The sequence below is a fragment of the Aquarana catesbeiana genome, linkage group LG06 (genome assembly GCF_042186555.1).
Source record: "Aquarana catesbeiana isolate 2022-GZ linkage group LG06, ASM4218655v1, whole genome shotgun sequence".
NCBI lineage: Eukaryota > Metazoa > Chordata > Amphibia > Anura > Ranidae > Aquarana > Aquarana catesbeiana.
Window position 1 is genome coordinate 212,922,358 of NC_133329.1, and position 14,427 is coordinate 212,936,784.

The 14,427-nt window shown below is 44.1% G+C and overlaps 1 protein-coding gene across 4 annotated transcripts in view; it reads right to left on the reverse strand.

Annotated features, from left to right (window-relative positions):
• Positions 1-14,427, reverse strand: part of PMM2 (phosphomannomutase 2) — a 176,158-nt gene that overhangs the window by 49,674 nt on the left and 112,057 nt on the right. For 3 of the 4 annotated variants that reach the window (XM_073632978.1, XM_073632979.1, XM_073632977.1), the window contains exons 6-7: positions 13,154-13,229; positions 4,663-4,778 (exon numbers count right to left, since the gene is read on the reverse strand). In XM_073632978.1, coding sequence (XP_073489079.1) covers positions 4,663-4,778; positions 13,154-13,229 — 192 coding nt within the window. The remainder of the gene's footprint in view (positions 1-4,662; positions 4,779-13,153; positions 13,230-14,427) is intronic. The other variant, XM_073632980.1, reaches the window with a different exon arrangement.

A 14,427-nucleotide genomic window follows, 5' to 3' on the forward strand; every position in this document is an offset into this window, starting at 1 on the left:
GCCAGCGTGCCAGCTCCTGGTGTCCTCATAAGACCAGAGAAAGACAAACTTGCATGGTATAATTCCGATTTATTTAAAAGTTCATATTGTTTAAAAGTGATCCGAATTACATCATTTAAATGCAGTAAAATGCAGATAAAACGAAAAATAAAAACAGCAAATCAAAAAAAACACACACTGTCTACAGGCTATGAGTTGGCGTGCATTCCACGGCTCCGCACTCAACACCCAGAAGTGACGTATTAGCGTGTAAGATAACTACGCCTTACGTACGTTTCGTCATGTGACTTCTTCTGAGGCTCCCTCTGCCTGGAGGAAAGCTATCCAGGTGGGGGAACATTCTTAGGAGAAGAAAACCCCCCTTTCCCACAACTTTATCTGGAGCCTGGGCCAGAGGAAGTGTGCAGCTTGAGACACAGAGGCGAGACTGACAAGCATGGAACAGGTACATGCTCTTGACAGCCCCCAGTGGTGACTATAGGCATAGCAACATTTACTTTAAAGGAGAAAACCCACAAGAATTAGAAAAATTCCTTAGGAATCTCGCTTACCTTATCCAGCTGCAGGGTTCTGTGGTAACAGAAAATGCTGATTGGTCTTGTGTTTTAATTATTTATATATACAGGCAGTGTAGGAGAGACGATTCATGCCCCTGTTGAAGGCCCATTGGTTGAAACGCTTAGGGGCGCTGTCACTCTCTGCATTGCCTACCACTTTTATTGTTTATTTTCACTTTTATCTGTATGGTGGTTTTTAGCAATAAACAATCCTTTTTGACCTGCACTATGTGGAAGCATATCCTTCTTTTCCCACATATCGTCTGGATGTGAGTGGATGTTTGCTCCATGCACCAATCATTGAGATCCTGTTTTGATGTTCTTGGGACCGAGTTGATCCGGAAGTTACCCATCATCCCTGGGGATTCCATCTTGGAGGCCATCCATACACTTGGCTGACGTGGCGCAATGCCTGTTTGACTCTATACTGCTGGATGTTTTCATCATGGATTGAGTTGTGTCCCCGATTCACCTCACCAATACTGGATTTTTTTTAACTTTCCCTTTCACTTTGCGATAACATTTTTTCTATTCAAGGTTTATCACATTATTTTGTTTGCAGATGGACGTTTGCCTATTACATTTAGTTGTATTTTATTAATAACACACATGGTGGTTAACATCTGTGTACATTTTTAGCGCTACATTTGCTATTTTCTGTTTTCACGTTTGTCACATTTTTTATGTAGCTGCTTTTTTCTCATTTTTAAGGTTCAGCACAGTAATCACTTCCTATTCTTCACCTCTCATGGTGGGCTCCGTTAGAAAACCTTCAGGGACTGTTTTTATCGGGGGATCCACAGCCCTGGGCCTGTAAAAAGCACCCCACCAGGAATATGGCTGAAAAAAACAAATACTTGATCCCGGGGTCCAGCTCTCTAAAAAGAGAAGCATTACAGGTAAAACCTTGTTGCTTCGGACACGAGGCCCGGGTACCATTCAATTTGGCCTGGAAGAGACACTTTGAATGGATCCGGTTGCATGGCTTGCCCCAGTAAGGAATATTCCAGCGGAGCTCAGCACAGCATATCTTTACTCGTGACCAACACCTAAGACACTGGCAAAAAAAACTGAGGTACTCCCGGTAAGGGGAGGGGTTATATGGGGAATTGAACTTCCTGTTTAGGGTATGCCAGTGTCCATCACCTGAAGGTGCCATATAACCCATACAGTTATTACTGTGGCTCTGTGTCCTGTGATGTACGATAAAGAAAATAGCCTGGTCATTGAGCAGCCATATCTTCCGGGGCTGAAGTGGTTAAAGCCCATTTAAATCTTGGCATCCTGGTGTGTTGCATTAATGTTGTGTTTCTTAATGGGATGTGTAAAGGCAGACCATTTATTTAAATTGGTAACACACCAAAATGTTTAAACAATGAGCATGCAGAATTAATGGCAATGCAGCGCACCAAAGTGAACAGTAGTACAAAACTGCGTTGTGGTTCCCTGCAATGCATATGTAGTGGAACTCTGTTGCCTTAGTGTGTTAGGGTGCCATTGCAAATGAACGGTAACATGCATTAATGTGCGTGGCCGAAATGCTCTCCCAGCAGAAAACAGTTTTGGCCCTTAGTGAAATTATGATCTAATGCTCATTGCTCCTAGTGCTCAATTTTCACTCCCTCTCTCATCAATGCACTGCTTCATTCACCTTCGACAACATAAATGGGCCTATTTATTACTGGAAGAAAAAATGTCCAAGACAGCAACTATAAACCGTCTTCCAAGTTATGGAACACCATTATATACTATGCATTATGTCTGTACATCAGCATGTCAAATCTTGAAGCCAATGCAAAATATTAGGAGCATGCATTTTGTTACCTAAAATGGAACTCCGGTAAAACATAAAAGCTATTTTAAAAAATTAAAAAGCCATTTTAACTTACCTTATCCCTCGCTTCCCCAGCACTCTCCTCTTTGATGCTGCAGGTTGTGGGTGTCTCTCCATATAGCCATACTTACAATGCAGGACTGCTGTTTCTGCATTGTATGTGATGTCAGAATGGGACTGTTGGACCGAGCATCAAAGAGAAGCGGTTTCAGGGGACTGGTTGCACAGAAGCCAGCGTGAGTGAGGAATAGGGCAAATAAAACCACTTTTTAAAAATGGTACCCTTGACTCAAGTGAGCATTTAAGAGAGAGGAATTTTTTTTTTTCTGGGATCATACTTACCTAGGTGGATGCAGCATCGCTCCGATGCTGCATCTATCCCCCACCTGTTCTAAAGCTGATGTTTGATCACTTGGTTCTCAGAGCTCCCTAAACAAAGAGCTGGTCAAGGTCAGTCACCGGCTCTCTGCTCTGTCCATCCCGCGCGCGCTCAATGGAGTGTGCTGGGCTGTAAAGGGGGTGGAAGCGACAGACTCAGGCTCCCAGTGGCTCACTGAGAGGCTGAGCTGGGATCCGGTCCAGGCATGTGGCGGATCATGACCATATGGTTGCGATCATTCTCGAGCCTGTCCCGGCACTGTGAAGTCAGCTAACAGCGGGCTTCAGCCTGCTGTCTGCTGAAAACAGGTCACAGGAGTGCAGAACGATCCACAGGAGAAGTATAGCAAAACGAGCTTTGGCTGTACTTCTCCTTTAACTTTTGCCTCATACTGGAGATTTCCTCACATCGGTGTCCATTTATAAAACAGAGATCAGCCGTCATCCTCAGGAACACGGCTGATCTCTGGGGTGTAACGGTTTATATAGCCGAGATAAGGCGCAGAGAACATGTTCTCTGCTTCTCATCACAGTACATGACCGTTCTGCCACAAATCTGAAGATCTCACAGCTGTTACACTGAAATATCTCCCTTCCAGATTCACCACCTCATAAGGTGGAGAATCTGGAAGAGAAGCTGGTGCGATTAGAGGAAGAAGGTTTCTCTCTTCCCAATATCAGCACCAGTGGGTTAAAAATGAATATTAACACAATAAATAAATAAATATATATATAATATATATATATATATATATATATATATATATATATATATATATATATATATATATATATATATACACACACATACATACATATACATATACACACACACATACACACACGAATATATTTAGTTATCACATGTCTGAAAATATGTAATTACATATTCTTTTAAAAACTTTGGTTTCACTTTTTGAACTCGGCTGCACAGTAATCTCACAATATCTCACGAGATTACAGGCAGCCCACCCACTTTTCCACTGATCTTGGCCGTTTTCAGAGGAAACACTTCTCCTTTGTTCTCCCTCTGAGAACTGAAGGTCTCAGCTTCAAGCGGGAGTCCACCTATCTATCGGTTTTTTTTTTTTGGAGTTCATTCACAAACTTTTCTTCTCATGATTATCTACTCACATGTTCTGTGTAATAAGTCCACCTGTGTCCGATTTCGTTGTAAAGAATAACTTATAAAATTCACTGAAGGCGGTTTCCATCTTCATTGTGGGCATTTGAAGCCCACAAGCATGTATTTCCTAGATGCGGTGAATGCTGTGCTCCCAGCATTCACCGAGATGTTGTGATGACGCTGTTGCACAATGCATGCTGGGAAGCCTGAGACTAGCTCCCAGGGGACTGTGGGAGGTCTGGGAGAGGCTAGAAACACGCCTACTCCCATGGGAGGAAAACCAGGAAGTGCTAAGAAGATTAGAAAAAAAAAAAGGTAATTACGGCGATTTAAATTTTTTTACACAGCATGTCAGCATCTAGGCAAGGAAGAGAATGCATAGAGATAATGTTCAAAATTTGGGTGGAACCCCGCTTTCATAAACCGGCTGCAGAGGAGATAATTTTCTGCTGAGAACTGAACCGAGAAAAAACTTCTCAGTTTTATAAACTTACACCATAGTTTGTTGAGGTGATGTGGATCAGAGAGAACATGAATAAATACTTTGAGACAAAAGGTATCTATTTGCAGGGACATAAAGCAGACAGTATTTAAAACTATACCATTTTGGCTGCATTTGGGCTTCATTGGATCTACAGTGCTACACTCCGATACAGCTATGTATGAAATACTTGATTTGTTGTCTGCTACATTTATAACATACAAAAGAGCACACTTAAAATAAATAAAATGCATTTCTCCTCATTTAAAAATGACTTGACACTCACCGGCATGGTTTTATCACCAAAAAAGTAAGTTTTGGAATATCCTTCCTTTTCAAGAATTCCCAGACAGTATGTCTTGTCCCAGCCGTTAGGGAACACATCAAAGCTGATTTGTCCACCTGTTTATAAGACAAGATTTCTATAAACAAAAAAACAAAAAATATAGGACACCACATCAAATTCCATTAAAACTAATCCAGGTCATAATTTCTCTTACAGGTGGGAGACTACGCTGGACTGACTAACTCGGTTGAGGGTCTGTGAGTGAGTGGTGGTGGGAGCGTGTTGGAGAAGTTCTCTCCTGGTGAATCTGGCCCACCTTGGCAGAAAGATGGCGGGAGCCCTTTTGAGGGGCTTGGGCTGCTACCTCTGGGTACGACCTCAAGGTTGTTTCCACGTGTACTTGTGAGGGTAGGTAGAAGGAGCACCCGGTATCCAATTAGAAGTGGAACACAATTGAATATGTAGTTTTATTGAAAGTCGTAAAGCATGATAAAACCAATGCGTTTCGGGGGGGAACAAGGACTCCCCCTTCTTCAGGGCTGCTGCTGTATGCTATGATGAATGGGGATATACCCAAACTGGTGTGTCTGTGACACTGAAATTGGGAGGGTGTCTACTCATGACTGTGCAAGCAGTCATGAGCTTCCATAAAAGTATAAGCAGGTACAGAATTAGGAGTCTTAGTCACAAGCCTCCCATTTTCTATGCATAGGATTTAGGCTGCTTTCACACTGAGGCACTTTACAGGTGCTATAGTGCTAAAAATGGGATTTTTATAACAGCTTACCTGTAAAATCCTTTTCTTGGATTACATCACGGGACACAGAGCCATATAGTAGTAACTATATGGGTTATATAGGCCACCTTTAGGTGATGGACACTGGCACACCCTAGACAGGAAGCTTACTCCCTATATAACCCCTCCCCTTACTGGGAGTACCTCAGTTTTTGTAGCAAACAATACATGTGTATACCAGAAAGAGGGGAGGGACCTCTGTGTCCCGTGATGTACTCCAAGAAAAGGATTTTACAGGTAAGCTGTTATAAAAATCCTATTTTCTTTATCGTACATCACGGGACACAGAGCCATAGTAGTAACTATATGGGATGTCCCAGAGCATTGCTATCTGAGTGGAGGGAGACACAAACAAAAATAGGGTGTCATCAGACTTGAAGACCTATACTGCTGCCTGCAGCACACTGCGCCCAAAGGCGATATCCTCCTGTCTTTTTACATCCACCTGATAGAATTTGGTGAATGTATGGACTGAAGACCAAGTTGCGGCCTTGCAGATATGAGCCATGGAGGCTTGGTAATGCACTGCCCATGAAGCACTAACAGCCCTGGTGGAGTGCGCTTTGATTTGAAAAAGTGGAATTTTCCCCTTCAAACCATAAGCCTGAACAATCACTTGCCAAATCCACTTAGAGATAGTGGATTTCGATGCTTCCTGCCCTTTTCTAGGACCTTCAGGCAACACAAACAAAACATCCGTTTTCCGAATCGGAGCAGTTGCTTTCAAGTAGACTTTGACTGCTCTCACTACATCAAGAGAATTTAACGACTTCTCTTCCATGGAACAGGGTTCCTCAAAAAAAGTGAAGACAGAACAATATCCTGGTTTAGATGAAAACCTGACACCACCTTCGGTAGAAAGTTAGTATGAGGGCGCAATACGACCTTATCCTTGTGAATAATTAAATATGGCTCTTTGGAAGAAAGAGCAGCCAACTCTGATACCCTTCTTGCAGAAGATATGGCAACCAGAAAAACTAACTTCCTTGTCAAAAGGATCAAGGGAGTATGCCATATCGGCTCAAAAGGCTGTTTTTGTAAAGCCGACAAAACAAGATTCAGGTCCCGAGATTTCAAGAGTGACCTAACCGGCGGATTAAGCCGTGTTACTCCCTGTATGAAATTACGGACCAAAGAATGCGAAGCAAGTGGTTGTTGGAACAATACCGATAAGGCCGAGACCTCAAGGCCAGCTTCATCTCTAATCCCATTTGCATAAAGGCAAGAATTTTACCTATAACATTTTCTAGGATGTCAACTCCTGGATTCACACCAGGAAACATATGCCCTCCAGACTCTATAATAAAGGACTCTGGAAGCTGGCTTCCTTGCATTAACCAAGGTAGAAATCACTAACCCTGAAAGCCCATGATTCTTCAGAATGTGGGTTTCAAAAGCCAAACTGTTAAATTTAGCGATTGTAAGGTAGGATGGAATACTGGTCCCTGGGAGAGCAGGTCTGGATGTGGTGGTAGGGTCCATGGGTCCCCTACTGCCATCCTTACAATCTCTGCATACCAGGACCTTCTGGGCCACAAGAACCACTGACTTCTTTTCCTGCTTGATCCTGCAAAGAAGACGAGGTAGCATCAGAATAAGAGGGAATGCATAAATCAGTGAGAACTGATCCCACGGGGTCACTAAGGTGTCTGTTCCGCATGCGAGCGGATCCCTTGTTCTTGACACAAAGTTGTTGACTTTGTTGTTGAACCTACACGCAAACAGATCCACATCCGGGACCCCCCCCATCTTTGGCATATGACCAGGAAGATGTCAGGGTGAAGGGACCATTCCCCCGGGAACAACTGTTGGCGACTCAAGTAGTCCGCCTGCCAATTCTCTATCCCTGGAATGAAGATTGCCGATATGCATGGCACATGCTCTTCTGCCCAGGCTAGGATATGGTTTACCTCTCCCTAGGCTGCATGACTTCTGGTGCCCCCTTGGCGACTGATATAAGCCACTGCTGTGGCCTTGTCGGATTAAATCCTGACCAGACAATTCCACAACCTGAACGTCCAGGCCTTTAGGACTAAACGTGCTGCCCGAATATCTAGAAGGTTGATGGGCAAGGTCCTTTCGGCCCTGGACAGAATCTCTAGAATGTTGATGGGCAAGGTCCTTTTGGCCCTGGACCGAATCTCTAGAATGTTGATGGGCAAGGTCCTTTCGGTCCTGGACCAATTTTCCTTGTACAGTCGCTTCTTCCACCTTCCAGGTAACCGGCATGAAGGATTTCCCCTTCTGCAGATTCTTGGATATCCGCCACCAACTGAGGCTCTGGCGCACTTTTGGCAACAAACGCATTGGAAAATCTAGCGCTTGGACCTTCTTGTTCCAAGCAGACAGGATACGGTTTTGCAGCAGTCTCGATTGAAACTGAGCATAGGGAACTGCTTCAAATGAAGCCACCATCTTCCCCAATAACCTCATGCAAAAAGCGAATAGCAGGATCCTTCTTCGCTCTGACCACCTGAACCAGCTCTTTTATGCAACTGATTTTTGCCTGGGGTAAAAACACCCTTTTCTGGGCTGTAGCTATGATCAGACCCAAATACTCTAGTCTTCTAGTTTTAAAAAAGATTTCTCTAGATTGAGGATCCAACCTAGGTATTCCAAGTAGTTGACTGTGGTGACCATGCTTTGGTCTAAGCGGGCTACCGACCAGTCTATCAAGAGCAGGTCGTTTAGGTATGCCACAATTGTTATACCTTGAGCCCTTAACTTGGCCAGAACTTTTGTAAACACCCAAGGTGCCGTAGCTAGACTGAAAGGTAAGCTATAAACTGAAAATGGAGTTTTTCTACCTCGAAATGCAGATAGTTCTGGTAAGCGGGGAATATAGGCACATGCAGGTATGCATCCTTGATGTCGATTGACGCCAGAAGTTCTCCTCCTTGTAGGATGGAGACAACTGATCGGATTGATTCCATGCGAAAAGAGCGGATATTCAGGAATCGATTTAGATCTTTGATATCTAAAATGGGTCTGACATCTCCATTGGGTTTTGGCACCGTGAAAAGGTTTGAGTAGAACCCCAAACCCTGCTCTTCCATGGGGAACACCATGATCACTTTTAGAGACAAAAGTCGGTCTAACGCTTGAAAGAGAGACTTCTTTTTCTCTGGATCTTTGGGGACATTTGACCTGAGGAAACAAGGTTACCCTCATTTATAGGGGACCCTTTAATAAGGTTTATACATTTATACATTTATATATGGATATTGCTAATATCTGTTATACATTGTCTATGAATATCTATATTGCGAGCATTGCATAGAATAATGAATACTATTTACATGCAGCATCCCCTACGCAGGTTCCATATACCCACATTGATTGTTTTTACTCATAGCTTGAGGACATACACTCTCTCTACCCTCGTTTGGCGCATGGATTCGGCTGGGGTCCTTCCTTCATCGCGGGAGCTGCGATGCGCCTAGTGGGCCCCTCCCTCTCCTCCCCTCATTGGCCCTGCGCTCCGGGGGAGTGGGTGGGTGCCCCTTCGCGCATCGGCGCCACGCCTGTCACGCTGGCTGTGTGACGGCGGGCACGTCGTGCGCATGACGTCATTCGTGACGTCATTGCGCCGACGTCCAGCAATAACATCGTGTGTGCTTACATGAGGGAGTCTCCGCGCCATTTACCGAGTGTTCACTCGGTTCAGGTGCGGCATCCTCTCCCCCATTGGCCCACTGGCGTGGCGTTGGCGGCATATCTGTACACTCCCCTTGCAGTGAGCTGATCCATTGACCAGTCTCCCTCTGGGGTCACGGCACACTAGTCATGTCATTTTCCTGGTGTTGCTAGATACAACATTGGTAAGACCTTCCTTTTTGGCTTTGCACTTTTCTCCCCTTTTCTCTTTTTTGGCTCAGTCTGAGTCACATATTTTGCTCACCCTATTTTTTTCATATCTATCACCCATTCCAGTTTCCCACACTTGTATAGTCCCATTCACTTATTCATCACTTAATATATATTTTTAATTATTTCATACACCACTTTTACCACATCACTTTTTCCCTGTGGAACTACATTAGGCTTACTTACATATAAAATCATTACTCTTACTCAGAATAAATTGATATAACTATATACATATATACATTCATTTTCTCAGATATTTTTGTTATATGAAATATATTTCAATTATTGCCATATGTAATTCCACATTACTATAGTCCCATGTATCCACTTATTACTTAATACATACTCCCATATTTTCAGGTAATATCCCTACTATATTATTCTTTCCTGTGGAGTTATATTGGATCTATTTCTATTAAAATCATTACTCTTACCCTAAATAGGTTTCTATAACTGTACGCATATCCAATATTTTATTTCTAGATATTCCTGTTATATGAAATATATTCAACCATTGCCACATGGAATTTCTATTCACTTCCTACACGCCCCTGTCACCTTCTGATGTTGCATCCGTGCACTATGCCGCCTCAGCTCCCGTGCGGGGGTTATGTTCCCGGCTGACCATGTACCGGCAATCCCGCGCTGCTCTGGTCCGGGTTGGTGAGTGCCTCTAGCTAATTCATCTATACTGTAGAAGAACATCTTTTGAAAAATAATTTTCTTTTGGAATATAGTCTTTTATATCTTTTTATGTATATTTTTTAGAACTGCTTGCTGCATCTGCTCCTGACGAGTGGGTAAACCCCACGAAACGCGTAGAGCTCTTATCGATGCTACAGCTACACGGACCATTTTTTATTGATTCTCCTACCATCCTTATACTGTGTGATGTTTACATACTTATTCTGTAGTAACACAGACTTCTTGTGGGTGCATGTACCAGCGGCGGGCATGGTGCCTTTGGCACATGCTCATACCATCTCCTCTTTGCGTATTTACCTATACATCTATTATCTTGATCATGCGCTGTTATGCTGTACAAATTTGCTTTGTTTTTGCACGTCTCAGATGTATATACATGAAATGAAAATGATTGTATGTTGTGATATCAATATGAATAAATATTTTATATCAATTTTCCTCCACTACTCATTTGCTTCATATAAAGTCCCAAAATTCCCTTTTTTCTTGCATTTAATATAGGGATGGAGGCACCTTTTTGGTGCTTCATTTAAAGTCCCAACTCCCCCCTTTTATTGTACTGAGGAAACAAGGAGACGGGAACTCCAGTTTGTACCCTAGAGCTATTGTGGAAGCCACCCACCTGTCTCGAAACTCTTCCTGCCAGACCCTCGAGAACTGCAGAAGCCCCCCTCCCCCCCACTCGAGTGAGCGGGGGTGCCCCTTCATAAAGAGGCTTTAGTATTCTGTCTTGTAGCTTTCCTGCCACAGGACTTCTTTTGTCCCTGGGGGTGATCCTGAGGTTTACCTCTTGAACCTGACGACAGAGGCCATCGCGACTGCCTGGAGGCTGATGCCCCTGGCCCTGGAGAAGGAGCCAGTTTAAATGAGGGACGTTTACTCCTTTTCTTAACTGGCAAAAGGGTACTCTTTCCACTTGATATTTTTTAGATATATTTATCCAAATCATCCCCATCAGCCTTTCACTGCAGAAAGGAAAACCAGCCAGGAGTTTTTTGCATGGCGCTTCGGCTGACCAATTTTTCAACCATAAGATTCTACGCATATGCACCAACCCAAGCATAAGGCGAGAGGTCTGCAGAATAGAATCTCTCATTGCGCCAATTGCAAAACACGAAGCCCCTGGCAACTCGGCTAAATCCTGGGCCTGCTGATCAGGGATAACCTTGAGCACCTGTCTCAACTGGTCCCACAAAGATTGACATACCCCAACTGCTGCCACTGCAGGTTGAGCCACAACCTGCCAAAGAAAAAATTTAACAGGAATTCCAACTTCTTATCGTTTGGATCCCTAAGCATTTGAGCATTGTCAACTTGACAAGTCAAATTCTTATTCACAGAGGATAAAGCAGCGTCAATTGCTGGAATACCCCATTTTTTAGTAAATTTCTCCTCCATAGGATAAAGTGTTAAAAACTTTTTAGAAGGAAAAAAAATGTTTATCTGGGTGATCCCACTCAGAATACATAAGTTGTTCCAGCAATGAATGGACCGGAAAGGCCCGCAAGGCTTGAGGGGGCTTTAGTGAACCCAAACAAGAAGTGGGATTTTCAGCCGACTCAGTTAAGGGTAGCTTAAATGTGGAGCGGATCATTTCAGTAAGAGATTGCACCAGCAACTTCTCAGATTGTGAAGCTGAAGCAGGTTCATCCACACTTGACCCCTCGGAAGAGGAGCCATCGGCCTCTTCATGGTCCCCTGAGGGGGATTCATCTTCTCCCTCCTACTGTTCCTCTGTTTGAGGGTCCTAGGTGGTAGAAGGGGGCCTAACGCGCTTTCTCCCATTCTGGAAAGATGCGATTAAAGATGTTAACCTCTCTTTGAACCCCATCAAAGCTGAGGAGAAAACATCCTCAGTAATATAGACAGGGGCTGAAATGTTGGAAACAGTGTCAACACTTGCCAAACCTGATGGCTCACTCTGACCAGCCTCCCCATTTCCCTCAGGGGAGGATGGTGTTGCAGAAGCAAGACCAGGGTCTCCAGAGCCCGAGGGTAACACCTTTGGGTTCTTTTTTGGAGTGTTTGCACCTCCCCTTCTGCCAACCATAATGCCAAACAATGCCAAACACAACACAGAGATACTGATAGATAAAAATGCACCCACTGCTGAGCAAATAGTCCAGCAACTGCTGCTGCTATTAATGCTCAGCCTGATGCAAAGTAAACGTGCCTGGGGAATGCCCGCGTCACCATACTCACACTGTCTGCTCTGTGTCCCTTCGTTAGACAAATGCAGCCTACAAACACTGCATTTATAGCCTACACAGTCCTGTGGATGCTGAAGCACGCTGACGCCGTGCCAAGCCACGTCCCCCTCCTTTTTTTAAGAGTTTGTTTTCCCATGCGAGCGGCCTCCGATCGACTGGATCGGCATGTGGGGGGGAGGAGAAGGAGAGCCAAATCTGAGGGGAGGCTGGAGAGGGAAAGAACAGACGCTGACAGCGGTGTAGAGAGAAGCGGAGCGGGATACTGCCGACCGTTCCGGGCTCCCTCTGCTTCCTGGAGAGGGGAGCCCGAGGGCTTTTACACTGGGGCGGTGCACTGGCAGGGCGCCAAAATAAGCGCTGTATCTTTGAGGCGCTGTAGGAGCAGTGTATACATCGCTCCTAAAGCCCCCCTGCCCTTTTTCGGTCGTTAGCGGGGGTTAAAAGCGTCCCGCTAGCGGCCACAAAAACAACGGTAAAGTGCTGCTAAAAATAGCAGCGCCTTCCTGCTGACGCCCCCAATGCCCCAGTGTGAAAGTAGCCTTAATGTTTTTATCAGATTCTCACAAAATACAGCTGAGCCTTGTTTCAGTTGGTGAACTTGTCAGGCACTAACACAGCCATTTAATAGTAATGTTTTCATACAATCGTGTTCACTTCAGTTTTTTTATTTGGGCAATTAAGAAACATTGATTAACATTTTACTCCCCTTTCAGCCAGCAGGAGCAGATTTAGGCTGTTTACAGAGCTTACAAACTCAAGCTAAAATGATTAAAAACTTTAAATGATATGTAATAAATGGGAGTGTCCGACTTCTGCGTCCTCCATAGCCTAAATTTTTCTTCTGCATGGTCATATGCATCTTTTTTAAAGTGCACCAATAATGATGTCACAAATGGCTCCCATACATTACCTATTGAAAATGTTAAACCCTTTCCTTCAAATTCTTTCTGTAAATCCGCCACAAACTTCTCTCTAAACTGTTCCTTCTGCAAAAGAAGACAACATGTAATAGCAGTAGCAATGACACTCAAGGATGAGTAGATAGATACTGATATGTGGTACTAAAATTGTAAAAGCAAGGGGCTGGAAAGGGAACGCAAGTACTCAAAGCCAATCAGGCTCTGCTACAGTGCATATGTTAACAGGCTAACAGGAGCAGAGAATGAAGATAGCACCATGATCACTGTGCTGCTGCTCTTTTACAGTTCAATTAGCCAGTTAGGAGCCTGAGGTCAAGGAACTGACTAAGCTGCCTTGCAGAGGTATGTGGATCACAAAACTACCTGAAAAGGAATTACAAACCCTTTGGCAGATAGATCAGGTCATTAATACGGATTTCAACCGTATTTAAAAATCAATATGTTTCAGAAACACTTATACAATATAAAAAGGTGAAAAAGTACTAGTTACTTACCGGTAACTGTCTTTCTAGGAAATCTTCCAGGACGGCACACCTGAGAGATGAGAGGCTCCTCCCCACAGGAAACACAATCAATCAACAGCTGTTTTAAGTTCACACCCTTCCCCTTGATCCTCAGTTTGTAGAGAAGTAACTCCTGAACCTGGTTCACAAGGGATATCATTCCTCATAGGCACTCACCTTCTAGTGTTCTAAAATTTTCCCTCCTCCAACGGGTGGAAAGTAGGCCTGCCGTCCTGGAAGATTTCCTAGAAAGACAGTTACCGGTAAGTAACTAGTACTTTTCTCAAGTCATCTTCCAGGACGGTACAACTGAGAGGATAATCAAGTACCTCAGGCCTACCTTAGGGTGGGACCACTGCAAGACCCTCTTGGCGAACCTCGGTTCTGCAGTAAGCTTTACCTTCACTCCATATGCTTGATGAAGGTATCTTAGCTGGATCATGCGGCTGATCTCCCGATCTACTCCACCGGTGTCCCTGCCTTCTCTGCTTCGGATGCAGGATCTAGGTGGAGTGGGCTCTTAAAAATGGAATCAGAAAACATGTTAAACTTGTAGGTTATCAATGTTGCCTGTCACACATCTAACAACAATGGCCTATTCTGCCTATAGGTGCTGCTTAGAACCACTAAAAAGATTAATCGGAGACCTGTGTTGTAAGACAAGGACACTACATTGATCCATAAGGGGGCCTGTCTTAACACAACCCTGTCCAGGGAAATAAAACTGCCAAAAAAGGGGGGCCCCTGACAGACAACCCCTT